At 47.1% G+C, this 23,024-nt stretch overlaps 1 protein-coding gene across 4 annotated transcripts in view; it reads right to left on the bottom strand.

The window, feature by feature from the left end:
- LOC140403939 (serine/threonine-protein phosphatase 6 regulatory subunit 3-like) overlaps positions 1–23,024 on the bottom strand; it is a 186,838-nt gene that overhangs the window by 147,681 nt on the left and 16,133 nt on the right. For 2 of the 4 annotated variants that reach the window (XM_072492218.1, XM_072492215.1), the window contains exon 1: positions 11,262–11,545. The exons of 1 other annotated variant lie outside the window; for it this stretch is intronic. In XM_072492218.1, coding sequence (XP_072348319.1) covers positions 11,262–11,267 — 6 coding nt within the window. In that variant the 5' untranslated portion in view covers positions 11,268–11,545. Of the gene's footprint in view, positions 1–11,261; positions 11,546–23,024 lie in introns of those variants that run through there. One more of the 4 variants, XM_072492219.1, reaches the window with a different exon arrangement.

The following is a 23,024-nucleotide window of genomic DNA, read 5'->3' as shown; positions in this document are numbered from 1 at the left end:
GGCTATTGCGTACAGCCCAAATTAAGTCCAGCCGCAATTTCCTATCAACCAACGATCAATGAACGGCCAGTATTCACTGCTTATCTCATGTAATAGGAACAGGCAATCAAACTGAGGTAGTTAAGTGCTATAGGGAGTGGCGGAAATGCATCCCGGGATGAGTCACTGGCTTCAGCAAAGAAATAACAAGAAGAAAAAATATATAACTAGATATCACAGACCGACAGCAGACACAAGCACAAATGCAATTAAGGGGATTAACAGACTGCTGGGTCCAATGAGGGAAAACAAGAAATCAAAAGTGTGCGAGTGAACATGCGCACACATACACAATTAAAACAGGGCAGTCACTGGGTTTCAAGCAACTTAATTCTCACTGCCTAGCCTCATCAATAAAGAAAGGACAATTTGAGAGCTACCAGTAATTGCCAACAGGGTGTAGTAGGAGACCTGCAAGAGATTAGGGGTGAGCAGGGCAAGAGGCACCAAGGTACGGGGCAGCAGACTGTGTGGGTGGCTCAAGATTAATTCTGCCATTTGTAATCAGTGCTGTATAAAGGAAAAGTCACAACAGACAGCTCTGTAATTCACCTGAAAATAATGTTGATTTTGAAATGAGTAGCTGTGCCACAGCATGCGTGAAGATTGATTCAAGTTGGGGATGGATTTGGATGAGTTAAAAAAGATTCTGCTCTCCAGTTTCGAAGCAGATGTAGCAAATTGTATGGCCCACTGGAAAAGGTCAGCAATTCAAAACTAAAAATTGCACTGCAGTGCATCCATTTTGAGACCCGTCACCTCTTTAAATTACATTTCACTTGCTCCAACCTCTTGAACCAAAATAGGCAGGATTTTAATTCCAGTTTCACTTACTCAAGAACGGTATCTTTCCCTTTCCATGTTAACACATCTCGATCGTTAAGTCTTCTGAAGGTGTTACCCTGAATCTTTGCTGGGCATGGTTCCATAGTGCCCAGGTACAACACAACGGATTTGACCATTGACATAGAAGGCTATTCGACTAAGGGCAGCATTGTGACTGAGCTCAACCTTTTTTTTTTAAATTCTAATTAAGGGGCAATTTAGTGTGGTCAATCCACCTACCCTGCATATCTTTGGGTTGTGGGGGTGAGACCCACGCAGACACGGGGAGAATGTGCAAACTCCACACAGACAGTGACCTGGGGCTGGATCATACCCGGGTCCGCGGTCCGTGAGACAGCAGTGCTAACCACTTCCCCACCATGCCGCACTCATGGAGCTCAAACTTGAGCCTCTCGCCTGGTGTCCACTTTAAGCCAGCAACACGTTTGAACATTCTCTCCCTAATACCCACTGCTACTTCAGCTGACTCAGTTTAGACTGACAATCGATCCAGGAGTTGTACGGCTCAAACATTCACAGTCATGTTCTAACCTACTCTTTGCAACACAGTTTGTGTGCGCTGCACCATGGGCCTTTGCCCTTAACCTCAGCTCCATTCCTCTAAAATTAAAAGACACATTCTCTCCTTGCTCTCCACATCTGTTAACAAGCCAGCAAATTCCCATTAGACCCGTGAATGAGTCGAAGGTATGTAGCTGAAGCCATTTCCTTTTGCGTCTCAACATGCTCCGCGCCCTAGCATTATCTGCTTCACAGATTTACGCAAAGCACCCAGGGTAAGCCCACACAATTTACATGCAACCCTTCCTCTTACTGACGACCAACGTGACTAATCAAATGTTTTTTTTGTTTCATTCGGCAAGCGCTATTCTGCTTATTCGAGAAGCAAAGCCAGGCACTTCCTGCAATCATTCTCAAATTGCCACAGCACTTCAATGACTTCAGCCATCTCTATCCACCCCCGCACTTGGGCCGCCCATACTCCAATCCACAAATGACGCCCAGTTCAGCGGCCAGCCCTAACAGCAAGCACTCACACTGCACTGCAAACCCATTCAGCAGATTTGCACCGTGATGTCAACCAGGAAATCATAGCCAGAGGGGGAGAGGGAGAAACAATGTTTGAGACAATATATTTTAATAGCAATCATGGTTCAGGTTGCCCTTTCTATTGATATTCCTTCCCCTAAAGCTGCCCTCTCCCCATTACCATCAGCAGGATTTTATCTGAGCTAAAAATACTCTACAGATCCAATCCAAGTTTGGAAGCAGAGCAATCTATAAACAAATCAGACTGCTGGATACGGTTATGCTTTGTGGGGACAGGACACATGATCATTAATGCACTCGCGAAGCCTATGATAGAACATACAGTGCAGGAGGCCATTCGGCCCATCGAGTCTGCACCGACCCACTTAAACACTATCCCTGTAACCCAATAACCCCTCCTAATTTTGTGATAAATTGTATCCTGTCCGTGCTTTACACATTCCACTTACCACCATCTGCCACATCTAAAACCAGCGAGCAGAATCAAGGTTTAACTGAGATCTGCTTTTTCTTTTGGCAAATATAGCATTAAAACCATTTGTGCCCTCAGTAATACCTGCACACTATCAGGACGGTGGTACATGGAGATAGAAAACATAGAACATAGAAAATACAGCACAGAACAGGCCCTTTGGCCCACGATGTTGTGCCGAACCTTTGTCCTAGATTAATCCTAGATTATCATTGAATTTACAGTGCAGAAGGAGGCCATTCGGCCCTTTGAGTCTGCACCGGCTCTTGGAAAGAGCACCCTACCCAAACTCAACACCTCCACCCAACACCAAGGGCAATTTGGACATTAAGGGCAATTTATCATTGGCCAATTCACCTAACCCGCACATCTTTGGACTGTGGGAGGAAACCGGAGCACCCGGAGGAAACCCACGCAGACACGGGGAGGACGTGCAGACTCCGCACAGACAGTGACCCAAGCCGGAATCGAACCTGGGACCCTGGAGCTGTGAAGCAATTGTGCTATCCACAATGCTACCGTGCTGCCCTTGAGAACAAATAAATCTACACTATATCATTTTACCGTAATCCATGTACCTATCCAATAGCTGCTTGAAGGTCCCTAATGTTTCCGACTCAACTACTTCCACAGGCAGTGCATTCCATGCCCCCACTACTCTCTGGGTAAAGAACCTACCTCTGATATCCCTCCTATATCTTCCACCTTAAATTTATGTCCCCTTGTAATGGTTTGTTCCACCCGGGGAAAAAGTCTCTGACTGTCTACTCTATCTATTCCCCTGATCATCTTATAAACCTCTATCAAGTCGCCCCTCATCCTTCTCCGTTCTAATGAGAAAAGGCCTAGCACCCTCAACCTTTCCTCGTAAGACCTACTCTCCATTCCAGGCAACATCCTGGTAAATCTTCTTTGCACCTTTTCCAGAGCTTCCACATCCTTCCTAAAATGAGGCGACCAAAACTGTACACAATACTCCAAATGTGGCCTTACCAAAGTTTTGTACAGCTGCATCATCACCTCACGGCTCTTAAATTCAATCCCTCTGTTAATGAACGCGAGCACACCATAGGCCTTCTTCACAGCTCTATCCACTTGAGTTGCAACTTTCAAAGATGTATGAACATAGACCCCAAGATCTCTCTGCTCCTCCACATTGCCAAGAACTCTACCGTTAACCCTATATTCCGCATTCATATTTGTCCTTCCAAAATGGACAACCTCACACTTTTCAGGGTTAAACTCCATCTGCCATTTCTCAGCCCAGTTCTGCATCCTATCTATGTCTCTTTGCAGCCGACAACAGCCCTCCTTACTATCCACAACTCCACCAATCTTCGTATCGTCTGCAAATTTACTGACCCACCCTTCAATTCCCTCATCCAAGTCATTAATGAAAATCACAAACAGCAGAGGACCCAGAACTGATCCCTGCGGTACGCCACTGGTAACTGGGATCCAGGCTGAATATTTGCCATCCACCACCACTCTCTGACTTCTATCGGTTAGCCAGTTCGTTATCCAACTGGCCAAATTTCCCACTATCCCATGCCTCCTTACTTTCTGCATAAGCCTACCATGGGGAACTTTATCAAATGCCTTACTAAAATCCATGTACACTACATCCACTGCTTTACCTTCATCCACATGCTTGGTCACCTCCTCAAAGAATTCAATAAGATTTGTAAGGTAAGACCTACCCCTCACAAATCCGTGCTGACTATCCCTAATCAAGCAATGGCTTTCCAGATGCTCAGAAATCCGATCCTTCAGTACCCTTTCCATTACTTTGCCTACCACCGAAGTAAGACTAACTGGCCTGTAATTCCCAGGGTTATCCCTAGTCCCTTTTTTGAACAGGGGCACGACATTCGCCACTCTCCAATCCCCTGGTACCACCCCTGTTGACAGTGAGGACGAAAAGATCATTGCCAACGGCTCTGCAATTTCATCTCTTGCTTCCCATAGAATCCTTGGATATATCCCGTCAGGCCCGGGGGACTTGTCTATCCTCAAGTTTTTCAAAATGCCCAACACATCTTCCTTCCTAACAAGTATTTCCTCGAGCTTACCAATCTGTTTCACACTGTCCTCTCCAACAATATCGCCCCTCTCATTTGTAAATACAGAAGAAAAGTACTCGTTCAAGACCTCTCCTAGCTCTTCAGACTCAATACACAATCTCCTGCTACTGTCCTTGATCGGACCTACCCTCGCTCTAGTCATTCTCATATTCCTCACATATGTGTAAAAGGCCTTGGGGTTTTCCTTGATCCTACCCGCCAAAGATTGTTCATGCCCTCTCTTAGCTCTCCTAATCCCTTTCTTCAGTTCCCTCCTGGCTATCTTGTATCCCTCCAATGCCCTGTCTGAACCTTGTTTCCTCAGCCTTACATAAGTCACCTTTTTCCTCTTAACAAGACATTCAACCTCTCTTGTCAACCATGGTTCCCTCACTCGACCATCTCTTCCCTGCCTGACAGGGACATACATATCAAGGACACGTAGCACCTGTTCCTTGAACAAGTTCCACATATACAAAACTAATATTTACCTTTTAGAAGTCTTCCTATATTGCGCACAAAGACGAGAAGTAGTTACAGACTGGTACACCTATATACAAAGTCTCTGCTGGGGGAGTTAGTAAGAAATTGCTTTATTTTAAGAGGTAGGTACGGGGGGGCGGGGGGAGTCACAACTATGGTATTTGAGACCATTCTCAAGAGTTTTTAGTTTCACAGAATTTACAGTGCAGAAGGAGGCCTTTCGGCCCATCGAGTCTGCACTGGCTCTTGGAAAGAGCACCCTACCCAAGATCAACACCTCCACCCTAACCCCACAACCCAGCAACCCCACCCAACACTAAGGGCAATTTTGGACACTAAGGGCAATTTAGCACGGCCAATCCACCTAACCTGCACATCTTTGGACTTGTTTGAGTTTGTCTTATTAAATTAGAAAATGACTGCAATCCCAGAAGGCTCACTTCTTTTGACGGGCATATTAAAACAAGCTTCTGCCATTTTGCACTCCATGCACTGTTTATTTTGACTCTTCCCCTACTTTTTCCACACACACCCCCGCCCCATCCTGTCACGAAGAAAGCGACTACTTGCTAGGACACCACCTGCAAATGACACCGACTCACGAGAATCAAAACACTTGTGTGTAGACAGGGGATGACATTCCAGAGCCCCAGCCTTCCGCCAGTTGGGTGCCTACCAATGCATTTGCCAGTATTTAGGGTCCTGAGACCGAGCTTTAGTGAGACAGTCCCTCCCAGAAACATAAAGCCGGGTGTTCATTCAGCCACTCTGATGTGGGGTCATTTATGTGCTGCATCAGCCCTGCTACAGCAGCACTTAAATATGAAGCAAAGGGAGCAACACACAGCCCCCCTGATGGTATGCTATGGAACTATGCAGATTGCGAGTTCCAAAATTCAGCCTATGATCTGCATCGATTCAGCTAATCCAGCTTGGATAGCGGTTAGATCACGGAGGCTAGGGGATGGAGAAAAATAAATCATCCAGCTTTCCAATCTTTGGATCACTTTCCTATTGTCAGTGGGAAATGGAGATGCAGCTGTGATGCCCATTACAGTGGAATAGCTTGCTAACATTTACTGTTTCAATTACACGCGAAGGATGGTTTCCAGGGCAAAGCAGTGGATGGCTATCCTCGGGAAGATGAAAAGCAGAGACAAGGCAGTCTGCTGATCATCAGCCACAAATCAGTTTTTCCTGGCATTCAGACGAGGTGAAGCAGGATGGAAAATGGATGCTTTTTTCCTCTTAAAAATGAAGTGCTAAGAATGCACGGTGGCGCAGTGATTAGCACTGTTGCTTCACGGCGTCAAGGTCCCAGGTTCGATCCCAGCTCTGGGTCGCTGTCCGTACGGAATTTGCACATTCTCCCCGTGTCTGCATGGGTTTCGCCCCCACAACCCAAAGATGTGAGGGTAGGTCGATTGGCCACGTTACATTGCCCCTTAATTGGAAAAAACTAATTGGGTACTCTAATTTTTTTTTTTTAATGATGTGCTATGTACAGACCAGCAAATCTCCTACCGCATTGTGGATAGATTCATATGGATCCAACTCTCAACTCTCCCTGCGGGAGGCACTCCGGTGTAATGCGATTGGACCCCATTCCTCCAAACCTTTCTCAATAGTGGAGTTTATAATAGCTTGGCTGCACTCTACAGTTGCTCCACAATGGGGTTAGCCATAACCCTGCATTTTACTGGTTGCTATCCCACTCTTGCTTCTGTTACTTTTCCTCAACCCGGAACCTCAGGAAATAATTAAAAGGTGTCAAATTCAACTGTAACCTGCAGCTGAATATTTATTTTGGGTGAACTTTTAACTCAATTTATTTGTTTAAAATAGCAGGCGAGGTGGCAATTTGATTGGTGCGGTGTGACGTAATTTGAAAAGGTCAATCACAATCATTACTTTCAGGCAAGATTTTATCCATGGAATCGCAAACTACTGACAGCATTAAGTCAAATAAATAATAAATATATGGATTACAGAAATAAATTTCCAATCAAATATAAACTGCACTCTGGTCTCCAACCATGATACAAATTTTCCAATAATATTCAAACTACATTCTTGTACTTCCACAGATCAGAAAATTAAAACATGCTTTGACCTACCCTAGCTAAATGTGCTATCTTCAGAGATGAATGGTTCTATATTTCCCGAAACTTAGAAGTGAGACTGGGATGCACGTCCAACATTTTCAAATTTTCTTCTAATCCTCCACAGGAGGTCTTGCGGTGCAGTGGGTAATATCCCTGCTTCTGACCCAGCAGCTCTCGGTTTGAGTTCCATTCCGGGACATGATGGCCAAGATAGGTTCACTTGTAGCATGGCCACCAACCAGTAACTCCCCTCAATTTATCTATGGCAGGAAGAGGAGGGTCTCCTGCTCAGCCATGCTGGATGAAGAGTGATGTTCTTCAAGCTACAGACCAGCAAATCTCCTACCGCATTGTGACAGGTTAGCCTCTGGTGACAGGTTAGCGAGATGTTCCAGGGGAAACTAGTTATGGAAACAGACAAAGGTATCTGCGTATGTACCAATGGCACAGGAAAGACCAGAGTCTGATCCCTACATCTTTCTTGAAAATGATGGTGCCATATTGCGATGGAGGCAGCTGCACTCTTGGCTAAGCCCATCTGACTAGTGGGAGAGAGAGAGGTTGAAAAACTGAGAGGGGGGAAGAAAGAAAGAGAGAGAGGGGTCAAAATTGTACTGTCGCCCTACATCCAAAAATTTGCATTTCCATCGGGACACTGAACAACAGCCAAGCAGAAACTGGAGTGCCTAACAACCACCTCACCACTCCTCACAATACTTGCCGTGTCAATTTGTGGCTACTTGATGGAGCTACAGCACCTTGTGATCAGCAGGGTTGCAGGCTCACAACCATATTAGGTCAGCTTTTAAAGACAGAACCACAAGAGACAGAACCACAAAAGAGCATCCAGCAGAGCAAAAATGGGCTAGTGCTGCAGACAACAGATGAACATAATCACTTATAATCCCCTAAACAGAGGGGAAAAGAAAATCTTTGGAATCTTATTGAACTTATCTTGTGTCAAAATCAATCGTATGCAAGCATGTCACCCAAGCTGATCAGCAAACCACACTGAACTGTTGCGTTATGTCAACGTGGCAACAATGCCCCTTTCTCTCGGACTTCTTGTTCAAAACCTTCACTTTAACTACCTCCTCCCATGTCAGCCTTCAAACACAAATGCTGAGCTTTGGTGCCTTGACCCACCAACTTCAATAACACCCAGTTAATCCACTCCAATCCCCTTGCAGGCCAATCACTATCAATAGTACAGCAGAACTTCTCAAAACAGTATTTAAACACTCGAAGAGTTGCAGCTCTCGAGTTGATTTGTAACACTTGTCTCAGTTAAGAGAGAGATTTCCCAAATGGGAACCACGGCCCACAAACAATTTCTTCTTCTTCAGGTGCCATTTTTTATTCCCACAACATCAGCAATAGCAGCTCTCCATGACAGTGCTGTTCTCAAATCTTGTAACTTCTGTTTCTCAAGCTGTCATCGCAATTTCTCCTTTGTCTCCCTCTTGCTCTGCTACCCTCAAATTTCCCCCGGTCGCTGCCAGGTGTTTTAGTTGCTCTCCCTTAAATATTGAGTTGCCTCTTGGTGATCACCTGCAGAGGTTTTTCACGTGTGCTTCTTTTTCTCAAAACTCCATTAGTTGTGTGTGTTGTCCTCATCATACATCCCTGAAACATTTTACAGTCTTAACTCATCTCAGGCCTTCTCCAACACGAGGAGGGACTTGGGCTGAATATATTTGGTAAGCATGTGCATGCAGTTGAAGCTAAGAGACAAGAATTTTGAAACTAATAAAAAATGACATGGTAATCCAAGCAGAAAGCTGGGTGATGGAAGTGCATAGGGTTAAATGGACACGGCAAGAGTAAGAGAGTTTGAACGTTTTCTAATTTGTCACTGGCTGGGTGACTTTGTCAAAGAATCTTGTCAAAGCTACCTTTTTCACCTCCAGTTCAAAGTCTCATTAACGCAGAAGGGCAGATGTAGAGGATGTTTCGACGCTGGAATGCAGCAGTGACAGAACTGACATGGGGAAGAAAATCAAGCTTTAAAAAACACAATCAACGTTTGGACCCCATCGGATTTGATCGAAGAACAGGGGAGATTGAAATCAAGAGGATCCACATGTAGTAGCAGATGGGATTTCAAAAGTGGAGCTTCAGTTTTGCTGGAAACATTGAGTCAAAGAATTGGAACAGAGAGTCAAGCAGGTCTTGGCACCAAGGAGTGGCAAAATGGTAAAACAAGATATCAACATGTATATGGAGCCTGACCTTGGGCATTCAACTCCATTATAGGGGCAGCATACCAAAAAAGGTCTATCCCTGGGGACATCTCTTCGGAGAACCCATCAAAAGTTATTTATTGTGGCCTTTGGTACAAGTATCAAAAGACCCAATGGTGAGTAGTCTCATGAAGACGATACTGGAGCAGGCTAGAGTGGTCAATGGTACCAAAGCAACAAAGAAATCAAAGCAACATAGGGCAGCATGGTGGTTAGCACTGCTGCCTCACGGTGCAGAGGACCCAGGTTCGATCCCAGACCCCGGGTCACTGGCCGTGTGGAGTTTGCACATTCTCCCAGTGTCTGCGTGGGTCTCTCCCTCACAACCCAAAGATGTGCAGGTTAGGTGGATTGGCCACGCTAAATTGCCCCTTAATTAGAAAAAAATAATTGGGTACTCTAAATTTATATTAAGAAAAAGAAATCAGAGTAGCATGAGGGAATTAAAGATAGTCATGATCATCAAAGATAAGATCACTAGTGACTTTAACCAGAGCAATCTTTGTGTTGTGAGACAATGCTGCAGAATCCCAAACAGGGAGGGTTGGGCATGTATTCGCAAGGCAATTATATGTGTAACACTTTGGAAAGCAAGGGAATATTTTAAGATAGGAGGAGCTGGAGATGATGGTTTAAGATTGGTGAGAAATTAGTAGCGTTGATAGAAGTAGGGATGTTGTGAAATTTAGGTTAATAACATCACCACAGGAACAGGGAGAGCAGGTCTAAATAGCTGGATTGCAATCATTAAAATTCGATTGGTGAGAACGGGAGAGGAACAAACAGAACCAGAAGCGGGCGTTGATGGAAGGTGGTTAGATTCAGGGAGTGGCGGCAGGTATAAACTATGACTGTCCTTGATTTTGAAACCAAAGTCACAAATCTCCCATTTAGAATGCTAAAAAAGGGCAGCAAGAGCAAGGGAATCGGGGAGATGGGCAGTGGAGAATCTAAGCTTGAAAGTGGTAGTGTAACAAGTAACTGGGGGCAGGGACAAGCACAGATTCTAAACAAGTAATTACTGTAAAGACTTTAAGTCTCTGCAATGCTGATCAAATCACTACTCCGCCATAGAGGCTGCAATGATAAGAGGACATAATTAACCAAGGAAGCACGAATTTCAAGGACAGTGCAAAAGAAAGGGGTGACAATCTTGATTTGTCAGAGGGGAGGAAAACAGTGGAAGGAGACATTGGGCACACCTGATATAAGCAATAAGTAAAACCAACATCGTTCCTTCAAACGACTCATCGTCATTAGTGGAAGCTGAAAGGAAGTCTGTTTGTGCCAACTCAGCCACAATTCAACGTAGACAACTGGAGTGACAAGTTACTCCACAGGTTAAAAAAAAAGTCATCCAAGTTCCATTCATAGGAGGTTGGCATCAATCCTTTCAAGAAATGTGCCCAGACTAATCCATAGCGAGCATCACTCGCTCACAATCACCGCACAGATGTCAATAGTTTAGCCACACAGGCTATTTTTTTCCCAGAGCTCTCCGAGGTTTCTATATTAAGTGCAAATGCCCAGGCAGGAAAGCAGCCACGCAGCACGCTCCCAGGCCTCCATTCAAGACAATTTCCTGCAGCTGATGAAAATGGGAAAAGTCAGGGTCCATTCAATACATTAACGCTGTACACTCCCTGATTCAGCTTGTGAATATGAGTTAGATTATTCCAAATATTTATCACTGGGTAGACAATTATCATGTTAATTCCTTGAAAATTCAAATCACTAATTTCATCACGTTTTCCATCGTACGGAAATAATATCTGGCTCCACTTCATTTAATATTTTAAGTACATCAATGGGTCTGCTTTGTTGACTTTGCTCTGGATTATACAGTTTGAGGTTCGCTGACTAACTCATTGCTCACCGTATTTCTACCGCAGATCTGTACTGTTGCTTTTCTCTCTATCTTTTTAAAGTAAGTTTATGTTGTGCAGGTGTTACCACTGACCTGCATTCTAAGAATGATTGGCCAATGCGTTGTCTAACTGCTACCTCTCTTGACCATATCATAGACATTTCTTAAAGCTTTTGAAATTGGTTCATCACGTTTGTCTTGATATTGAAGATGCCATGTCCATGGTTACTCCCAGCTTCCTCTTTTAACTCCTGTGCGTGCCAGCTCCCAGCTTCCTCTTTTAACTCCTGTGCGTGCCAGCTCCACGTTGTGCGTCTGTTGGCTTGTGCCTCAAGCTCTTATGTGGAACACTTCACGCCGTCCATTATTAAAGTAGTTTCCCGGTCCAATAAGCAACTGAAATTCGATCGCAAACTTTCAGCTGCTGCCTTAAGTTACTCCTCTAACGTAGCATCATCGGCAAACGTGACCAGTTCAGCAATGTTAGCAGCAACCCCTCCCATTCCGCCCTCTCCAGAGATGAAGTGACTAATATCAATCAGTTCAATACCTCCACCAACAGGTCTGCTCAGACAACACTCATTGTATGGGGATAAATTGCAGGCCCAAACAGCTAAGCAGCTCAGGAAGCACATGCACTTTAATAGTTACCAATTCTGGCAAGGTGCCTTACAACAGCATTGCACCGTGCCAAGAATGTTCTACTTTAGATGGAGTGGATATTGCAAGAAGTGCATAGTTACACATTGTTACCACGGTGATTTTTTTGGTAACATTCCATAAACAAAACAGGGGGGGGGGCTGAAGTTCTGCAGCATTTGAGGAACCAGTGGCCAGCCTGTGAAACAGGTAAGGAAAGATTTATTTTGCCCCGTTTTCTCCCATGCTCTCCTGTAAGTGTTGATACTTGCCAGAGTATAGTCACCCTCTGGTATCTCTCCCAAGTCTATATGCACAGCAGGTTATTCAACTTCATCGAAGCACAAGCCCACCCAATGACTGCACAAGCACCCTTCCACTAAGAATCACAGCAGGAAGTCAAAAGTACGCAGTTTGACCTTCCTCTCACTTGCCAGGGCTGCAGATGCAAGTAATGCCATCCTAGCTGCCACATTCAGATCAGATAATTCAGCACAGAGGGTCAAATCTGCGATTTTCCGAGTCCGTATGGTTCAAGTTAAAAAGGTGCTGTTAACTGTGCGACAGGGAGAGCGCCCAGCATTAGGACTACATGTACCACTCTGCAAAGCCACACACCTGAACATTCCCCTTCAGCATCGGCAAGAATAGATGTAACATAACAGAGGATTTGGCAGGTCAGTGTACCAACAAACTCTGCCATAGGGTGTCTGAGCTCAGACAGTTCCTCAGGCATGTGCAGTTTCCGATCTGAGCTGGCAGTGAAAACAGAAGGAAAATGTATAACAAAATAGAGACTACAGAAAAAGCTGAAATACCAGGGGAAAACTAACAAGGGGGAGTTGGATCATTTCTTTTCATGCACACAAAAGATTAGTATGTTGTGGAATAAATTACCAAAAAAGTCTCGTGAAATTGTATGAACATTTCGGGAGATATTCAGACCAGGGATTATACGGTACACAAGAGGAACAGTAGGTGGGTTGACATTTTTCAAAATGGGGTGGGGTTTCTAGGTCTTGTCTTTTCTTCCTATAAGTTCATGTGAGCTTGAGTAACACGGTCGGATAGTCACTTTCCCAAGGTACACAGGGAGGGAGAGCAAAGAATGCCATGGGAGGGCCTGGAGGAAGGAGTTGCATTTTAGATAACAAACCGTTTATAATTCAGATTGTCACTCAGCTATTTTTAGTTCCTCCCTGTAAGTTTTCAGATCTAAGCAATTCTTTCTTCAGCTGGAACTGTTGCAGAAGGTATAACCAGGTCACTGTAAAAGGGCAATAACATGTCTTAACCACTTCTCCCTAGATTAAAGGGTGTTATTGTACGAACTACGTTAGGGGGTGGTAAACCCCTCTCAATATTCCAGAGAGACACGCACTGGGTTAAGGTTCCATAGTTCAACCACTCCTTTGGAACCTCAGCCAATTGGTCACCCTTTGTCTGTTTACAAAGTGTCAGCCCACTATCCGGCTGTACAAGATATCACAGCCAAAATCATTTGCGTCCTTCCAACTTCCAGATGTGCACTTTCCAGTGTTCTGCAGGGCAATCTATTTTAAATTCTGAGGAACAACGCTAAATAATGCTGCAGATAGCAGAAAGATGTATCTACCTGCCACCCAGTCGATCAGTCCGGTACAAGAATTCAAGTTGTGCAATGAGATCATCAGTGAGTCACTCAAAACAGCATTGAGAGCAGGAGGAAGCTACTCAACTGACCAGTAATTATAAATAATTCGCCATATAAAATCAAATTAGCCACATTGAGAAACTTTCCTTGCTGAATCAGTACAATCCAATTTAGGATCCAGAACACTGAACGAATTGTATAACATTTTCCGAAGTAACAGTGGTATTTTGTCTGACGTTGCTGTGGCCATCAAAATCAGAGTTAAGGCCAATTAAGGGAGCTTTCCCCCGTGGAATCTGTGACAGATTTCAGTACATTGGGAGCTGGCCTCAAACAGAGTCTCTTCAAAGCTGCAAAAGTTAAACTTCAGATGCTACACCCAGGCCAAAACCGTGCTTTTAACTGGCCCAGCTTTCCCACTATCACTGTCCACAGATCAAACCTTTGCCCCACCACAACCTCACCGCCCTCTCCCCGATCAATGCAGATATATACGTGGTTTCCGTGCCCACACAGAGTGCCACATCTTAGTCACTGGCATTTTACAGTTCACACTTCCTGATTGAGAATGCTCAGCATCACGCTACAGGTATGTACCTTTGTGACTCTGAGAATGTCATCTCAGCTGTACTATACTTGTCAAACAATAGATGGAATATTTACCACCTGGTGACTCAGCTAACTGATAAGTTTCTCATCGCAAGTCAACAAATACACCACGCTATGTACCATAGCCGAAACTGTACCGGCACAAGAAAGACGATGAACATTTATACAGCCCAGATCAAATCTCTTCAAGCTCATGCACTGCTTTATTCTGCAACGTCCTCACTTGGGTAGGCAAACTTGATAAGAGACATTCTGTGGCAGCAACATGCCACTAGCAACAACACAAATGACCAGTTAACATGTTTATTGTGATGCTGATTAAACAGGAATACTCCCCGTCTGCTTGCTGGAACATTGCTACAGATTTAACATCTACTGGACTAAACAGACAGGACATCAGTTAGAAGTTTCAACTGAAGAGCAGTATCTCAGATAATACAGTACTACATCATTCACCTGCATCAGGAATGCCCAAGTCTTTCTGTAGACAAACACCGTGAGGTCTTTCAGGCCACAAATCAAGTTAAAATAAATCCTCCCACTAATTTGCATTTGGCTTACAAATACTAAATGCTTTTGACATTCTTTTTACTGCATACTATGACACGATAATGGAGACAGAAAACAATTCTGAAATGCTTCAAATAATCTGCCACATTACATCAAGTCTAAACGATGCATCTCGTTGCAAAGCTTCATTGCTATCTAGAACACAATTCAGTATGGGTAGGTGTTTTCTCCCCTCTTTCCTCAGTAATTTCCTCGAGGTATTGAATTCTTGCAAGGAGTTATTTGCACGGACCTTAGTGCCCTCCAATAGCATAGCCAGGTTACTTGTGTGCCGAGAAAATTAGTACTGTTCTAAGCTATCCATCTAAGACAGATTGTAGCCCCCTTTCCCGCTGCCTCCATGCAAGACCAGTTGATTAAGAGACTACGGTTTGGCCTCAGACTTTCAACATACAGCTGCTCAGGAGTCCTCTCATCTCCTGCAGGTAACCTGGAGATCCCCTCAAAGCTCCAGTCACCTCTGTGCTACCCTTTTCACATGAGCCTGTTGGGGTCACAACACTACCCAAGCCTGAACATATTCCCACATATAAACACAGTTCCCAGCAGAAATCACCTCACTACCAACTCTGGAAATAAACCAGGAAATAAACCAAAGAAGGCCATCAGTCCAAGAAAATGACACTTATTGAAGGATACACATTTTAAATTACATTAGTTTAGAAAGAGGCCATGAACTGTCCCCTCAGCAGCACAACATGGTGACAGATCATGGAAAAAGTTCACAATGCACGAGGAAGACCTTTCTTACCCATTGATCATAGAATTTACAGTGCCCCTTCGAGCCTGTACCAGCTCTTGGAAAGAGCACCCTACTTAAGCCCACGCCTCCACCCGGTCCCCGTAATCCGACCTAACAGTTCAACAATATGGGGCAATTTAGCACGCCAATCCACCTAATCTGTACATTTTTGGACTGTGGGAGGAAACCGGAGCACCCAGAGGAAACCCACAAAGACATGGGGAGAACGTGCAAACTTCACACAGAGACAGTCACCAAGGCCAGAATTGAACCCGGGTCCCCGGAGCTGTGAAGCATCGTGCGAGCCACTGTGCCACCAATAAAATGGAATAATCTGCTGGATTTGACAAAAGACGTTCCATTCCGTCAAGATCAAAGTAGATTTCAGGATGGAAGAGCTCATGTCCCAGAAGAATGAATTCTGAGTGGCCACTAAGGGCCCATCATGATTGTCAACTTTTTATATATTCTTCCTGTCCTGTTTTTCTCTCTCCCCCATCACCCTTGAATGGATGAAGCACAAGGAGGCCAGTCAATTGTCTCTCTGCTGGCCCCACTCCATCCCACCTTTTCCCCATCACCCTGCAAATTTTTCCTCTTCATACAATTATTCAATTCTCTTACAGGGCAGCACAGTAGCACAGTGGGTAACTGTGAAGAATAAAGGGATTAAGGGTTATGGTGTTCGGGCCGGAAAGTGGAGCTGAGTCCACAAAAGATCAGCCATGATCTCATTGAATGGTGGATCAGGCTCGAAGGGCCAGATGGCCTACTCCTGCTCCTAGTTCTTATGTTCACAGCGCCAGGGTCCCAGGTCTGATTCTGGCTTGGGTCACTGTCTGCAGAGTCTGCACATTCTCCCCGTGTCTGCGTGGGTTTCCTCCGGGTGCCGGCTCTCTCCCACAAGTCCCGAAATCCATGCTGTTAGGTGAATAGGACAATCTGAATTCTCCCTCTGCGTATCCAAACAGGCACCGGAGGGTGGCGACTAGGGGCTTTTCACAGTAACTTCATTGCAGTGTTAATGTAAGCCTACTTGTGACAATAAAGATTATTATTATTAAGACAAGACTAAACTGTCAATTCCACACAATTGGGGTTGTGCGGATCCGAACCACTAACTATGTAAGAACGATTTTCCTTATGTTGCCATTGGTACTTTTACCAATCACCTTATATTTTTGTCCCTGGTTCTTGACCCTTTCACAAAATGAAAATTTCTCCCCCTGGAAAAAAACATAAGTTTGAACACCTCTATCAAATCTCCTCTCTCAAACTCCCTTCAAGAACAGCCCCAGTTTCTCCATCTATCCACATTCCTCAGCCCTGGAATCATTATTGTAAATCCTTTCTGCATCCTCTCCAATACTTTCACATCCTTCCCAAAGTGTGAGTGCCCAGAATTGGCCGCAATACTCAAATTGAACAGACTAGCCTCCAGCGTGGTGGAATTCCAGCCACCTGTACCTCATCCAACTGTTTAGGATCAGGCCACTGGATAGCACTCGATTTCAGGGTCCCAGAAATATTGAGGCCAATCTGTGGAATTCCTACCACCGACCTCACGGATTGAGCTAACAATAAGAAAACTTAAGGCACAGTAGGCCATTCAGCCCATCCTGCCTGTACCAGCTGAAAAGAGTGCTATCCAACCTAACCCCACTTCCACAGCTCTGTGGGTTACAGGACTTCATAGGCTTTAGGAGAAGTAGGCAATCAGATCATGGTGGACCTCTTTGTGGTCCCAAAGCCACCACCCCACCTGTTCCCCACATTCCTTTAGCCCATTTTAAAAATCAGAAATATATCAATCTCCGGCTTGAAACCATTTAATGAGAGTTCCACAAATTCACCACCCTCGGGGAGTAGATCCTCCTCACCTCAGTTTTAAATCTACCATCTCTCAACCTATATCTATCTATGACCAAATGCATAAAAGGTTTTTTTTAATGTGGCATGGGTTTCTGCCTCTATCGCCCTTTCAGGAATTGAATTCCAGACCTCCACCACCCTCTGGGTAAAGAAAAACTAACCGTCAATTACTTGAAATTTATGCCCCTGCTGAAGGAAATAGATGCATCCTATCCACTTGTTAAAAGGCCCATAACTTTATACACCTCTGTTTAAACATACCATCTGAATTTCCACAGGCAATTAGCCCTTTTGGGGTGCAATTACTTTTATTATAAGGACCTCAGCAATCTGTTTGCTGGTTTAGGGACTGGCTTGTAATGCAGAACAATGCCAGCAGCGTGGGTTCAATTCCCGTTCCGGCCTCCCCGAGCAGGCGGTGGAATGTGGCAACTAGGGGCTTTTAAAAATATATATATTTTTATTCAAATTTTTACATATTTTCAACAAACCCCCCTCACAGAAATAAGAAAAAAAACAAAGAACACATAAATAAACATCTTCTAGCTATGTCACTTATTCCCCCAATAAGCCCCCCATTAAATGATAATAAACACAGTAGTAAACACAAAGTGCCCCCCGCCGCCCCCCCCCCCCCCCCCCCCCGGGTTGCTGCTGTCCACCTCCTAACGCTCTGCTAGAAAGTCTACGAACTGAAGAATCCTTGCACAGATCCTCTTAAGGCAAATTTTACCCCCTCTCCAATTTAATGAACCCTGCCATGTCGCTGATCCAGGCTTCCACATTTGGGGGCCTCGCATCCTTCTACTGTAGCAGAATCCTCCGCCGGGCTACCAGGGACGCAAAGGCCAGAATACCGGCCTCTTTCGCCTCCTGCACTCCCGGTTCGTCCGATACCCCAAATAGTGCAAGCCCCCAACTCTGCTTAACCCGGGTGTTTACCACCTTAGACACCATCCTCGCAACGCCCCTCTAGAACCCATCCAGCGCTGGGCACGGCCAGAACATGTGGCCGTGATTTGCTGGGATCCCCGAACACCACACACACCTGTCCTCTACTCCAAAAAACCGACTCAGCCTTGCCCCAGTTATGTGCACCCTGTGCAGAACCTTCAATTGTATCAGGCTAAGTCTGGCGCAAGAGGAGGAAGAATTTACCCTACCCATGGCATCCTCCCACGTGCCCTCGTCTATCTCCTCCCCCTCACCTTTCAGCTCCTCCACCGAGGCCTCCTCCTGCATCTCCTGGTAGATCGCAGAGACCTTGCTTTCTCCAACCCACACCCCCCGAGTGCACCCTATCCTGGATCCTACGTGTTGGCAGCAGCGGAAATTCCCTCACCTGCCTTCCCTCACCACCCCTTACCTGCATGTACCCAAAGGCATTTCCAGGGGGGAGCCCAAATATTTCCTCCAACGCCCCAAGGCTCGCAAACGTCCCATCTATAAACAGGTCCCCCCATCCATTCTCCCCGGAACAAACCGATGGTTCTCTCGGATCGGGGACCACACCGAAGCCTCTGCCTCCCCCCTGTGGCGTCTCCACTGCCCGCAAATTTTGAGGGCCGCTGCCACCACTGGACTCATGGTGTACCTTGTTGGCGGGAGCGGCAGCGGTGCCGTCACCAGCGCTCTCAGGCTCGCGCCCACACAGGACGCAATCTCCAGCCTGTTCCATGCCGCCCCCTCCCCCTCCATTACCCACTTGCGTATCATCGCAACATTGGCAGTCCAGTAGTACCCACACAGATTAGGTAACGCTAACCCTCCTCTGTCCCTACTCCGCTCCAGAAACACCCTTCTCACCCTCAGGGTCTTTTTCGCCCATACAAATCCCATGATGCTCCTGCTGACCCACTTAAAAAAGGCCTTAGGGATCAGGATGGGGAGACACTGGAATATAAAAAGGAACCTCGGGAGCACAGTCATCTTCACTGACTGTACTCTCCCCACCAGGGAGAGCGGCAGCATATCCCACTTTTTAAACCCCTCCTCCATCTGCTCCACCAGCCTCGTCAAGTTGAGCTTGTGTAGGCCCCCCCAGCTCTTCCCCATGTTGAGCTTATACCCGGAAAAGTCTCCAAACTCCCTGAGGATCCGCATCACCTCCGGCATCCCCCCCACCGGGTCCGACACATACAGTAACAGGTCGTCGGCATACAGCGATACCCGGTGTGTGTCCCCGTCCCCCGCACCAGCCCCCTCCAGTTCCCGGACTCCCTCAAAGCCATCGCCAAAGGCTCAATTACCAACGCAAATAGCAGGGGGGGGGGGGATAGATAGGGGCACCCCTGCCTCGTCCCCCGGTACAGCCAACAGTATTCCGACCTCCTCCAATTTGTGGCCACACTCGCCACCAGGGCTTCGTACAGTAACCTAACCCAACTAACGAACCCCTCCCCGAACCCAAACCTCAACACTTCCCACAGGTACCCCCACTCCACCCTATCGAAGGCCTTCTCCGCATCCATAGCCGCCACTATCTCCGCTTCTCCCTCCACTGCAGGCATCATGATTACATTTAGGAGCCTCCGCACATTGGTGTTTAACTGCCTTCCCTTCACGAAACCAGTCTGGTCCTCGTGGATCACCCCGGGACACAGTCCTCAATTCTGGTAGCCAACACCTTCGCTAACAGCTTTGCATCTAACAGCAAAGCTGTTAGCGAAGGTGTTGGCTACCAGAATTGAAGAGATTGGCCTATACGACCCACTGTAAAGGGTCCTTGTCCCGCTTCAAGATCAGAGCCCTGGACATTGTCGGGGGTAGGACCCCGCCCCCTCCCTCGCCCCATTGAAAGTCCTCACTAGTATTGGGCCCATTAGCTCCAAATACATCCTGTAAAATTCCACCGGGAACCTATCTGGCCCCAGTGCCTTCCCCGCCTGCATACTCCCCAGCCCCTTAGTCAGCTCCTCCAGCCCTACTGGTGCCTCAAGCCCCGCCACGTGCCCCGTCGGGGGCTCAGACCGATACAGCCCTTCATAAGTCTCTAAATACCCCATTTATTCCCACCGCACTCCGCACCGTGTCCCCCACTTTATCCCTAATGTCCCCCAATCTCCCTCGCTGCCTCCCACTTCCGAAGCTGGTGTGCCAGCATCCGGCTAGCCTACGCCCCTTCCTCCACTGCACCTCCGCCTTCTTGGTAGTCAACAGGTCGAACTCGGCCTGGAGGCTTTGTCGCTCCTTGAGTAGTGCCTCCTCGGGGAGCTCTGCATACCTCCTATCTACCCTTAAAATCTCCACCAACCTCTCCCTCCTATCCTTCCCCTCCTTGTGGGCCCTAATGGAGATGAACTCTCCCCTAATCACCGCCTCCCAGACCACCCCTACCTGCACCTCCCCATTATCGTTAACCTCTAGGTATCTTTCAATGGAGACTTCCGGGTGCGGCGATGACCAGCTGAGTCGCACGTTTCGGCAGCTCCCTGTGAAACGGACTTTTGGGCTCTTGATAGGAGCCCCAACGGCGATTTTGACGGCTAAAAACACTGTGCGGTAAACCAGAAGGGAATCCCCCCTGGATACGGATGGAAAAAGGAGGAGAAAGTGGCCAGATTGCAGTGGATCCTTTAGAACAGCGGCAAGGAAGGCAAGCAAAAACCAAGATGGCGTCGGAAGGTGGCAGTTTAACATGGGGCCCTGAACAACAAGAGTTCTCGAAATGCTGTGTGGAAGAGATCAAAAAGGAAATGAAGAAAGAGCTGTTGGCCCCGATACTACAGGCGATCGAAGGGCTAAAGGAGGAACAAAAGACCCAGGAGCAGGAGCTTCGGGTCGTGAAGGCAAAGGCAGCCGAGAATGAGGACGACATACAGGGCCTGGTGGTGAAGACGGAGACGCAGGAGGCACATCAGAAACGATGTGTGGAAAGGTTGGAGGCACTGGAGAACAACGCAAGGAGGAACAACCTGAGGATTCTTGGTCTTCCTGAAGGTGTGGAGGGAGCGGACGTCGGGGCATATGCGAGCACGATGCTGCACTCGTTAATGGGAGCGGATGCCCCGGGGGTCCGTTGGAGGTGGAGGGAGCATACCGAGTGATGGTGCGAGGACCGAGAGCAGGAGAAATAGTGGTGAGATTCCTCCGTTTTAAGGATAGAGAAATGGTCCTTAGATGGGCGAAGAAAACTCGGAGCAGTAAATGGAAGAACGCGGTGATCCGCGTTTATCAATACTGGAGTGCGGAGGTGGCGAGAAGGAGGGCGAGCTTTAATCGGGCCAAGGCGGTGTTTCATAAAAAGATGATAAAATTTGGAATGCTGCAACCAGCAAGACTGTGGGTCACATATCAAGGGAGGCACCACTACTTTGAGACGGCGGATGAAGCGTGGACTTTTATTGTGGAAGAAAAACTGGAATGAGCGGGTTATTAAAAAGAACGTTCGAACAAAGTGGTGGGGCGAATGTGGGGGGCAAAGAGGGGTTTTATGTACTAATCCTGCGATGTGGTAACTTTTCTCTCTCCCACAGGTGGTGATGGGGGGAGGAGGGGAGGTGGAGGAGATGGGGCGTTGGCCATTGGGGGCGGGGCCAAGGGAGAAGCGCGGGCTTGGTTCCCGCGCTATGATAATCATGGCGGGAATAGAGAAGCAGGAAGGAGGGGGCGTCGCACGGTGCGAGCCGAGGTCACGGGGGGAAGCCGAGGTCAGCCAGAGTTTGCTGACTTCTGGGAGCAACATGGGGGAGTAATTACGCTAGCGGGGGATCTAGCGGGGGGGGGGGGGGGGGGGGGGGGGGGGGGGGGGGAATTACTGGGTTGCTGCTGCTGGGGAGAGGGGGGAGCTGGTATGGGAGAGGATGGGCGGGGGGGCACCGCCTGGGGGAGATACAGCTGCGTGGGAACCGGGTGAGGAGCTGGAAAAAGGTGATGGCTAATCGACAAGGGGGGGGGGGTGGGAAGCCCCCCCAACTCGGCTGATCACGTGGAACGTGAGAGGGCTGAACGGGCTGATAAAGAGGGCACGGGTACTCGCACACCTTAAGAAACTTAAGGCAGATGTGGTTATGTTACAGGAAACGCACCTGAAACTGATAGACCAGGTTAGGCTACGCAAAGGATGGGTGGGGCAGGTGTTCCATTCGGGGCTAGATGCGAAAAACAGGGGGGTGGCTATATTAGTGGGGAAGCGGGTAATGTTCGAGGCAAAGACTATAGTGGCGGATAACGGGGGCAGATACGTGATGGTGAGTGGCAAACTACAGGGGGAGACGGTGGTTTTGGTAAACGTATATGCCCCGAACTGGGATGATGCCAATTTTATGAGGCGGATGCTAGGACGCATTCCGGACCTAGAGATGGGAAAGCTGATAATGGGGGGAGATTTTAATACGGTGTTGGAACCAGGGCTGGATAGGTCGAAGTCCAGGACTGGAAGGAGGCCGGCAGCAGCCAAGGTACTTAAAGATTTTATGGAGCAGATGGGAGGTGTAGACCCGTGGAGATTTAGCAGACCTAGGAGTAAGGAGTTCTCGTTTTTCTCCTATGTCCATAAAGTCTACTCGCGAATAGACTTTTTTGTGCTGGGTAGGGCATTGATCCCGAAGGTGAGGGGAACGGAGTATACGGCTATAGCCATTTCGGATCACGCTCCACACTGGGTGGACTTGGAGATAGGGGAGGAAACAGGAGGGCGCCCACCCTGGAGAATGGACATGGGACTAATGGCAGATGAGGAGGTGTGTCTAAGGGTGAGGGGGTGCATTGAAAAGTACTTGGAACTCAATGATAATGGGGAGGTCCAGGTGGGAGTGGTCTGGGAGGCGTTGAAGGCGGTGGTTAGAGGGGA

Source organism: Scyliorhinus torazame, chromosome 29, assembly GCF_047496885.1.
Source record: "Scyliorhinus torazame isolate Kashiwa2021f chromosome 29, sScyTor2.1, whole genome shotgun sequence".
NCBI lineage: Eukaryota > Metazoa > Chordata > Chondrichthyes > Carcharhiniformes > Scyliorhinidae > Scyliorhinus > Scyliorhinus torazame.
Note: the sequence above shows the minus strand (reverse complement) of the source record. Positions and strands in the feature narration are given on the sequence as shown.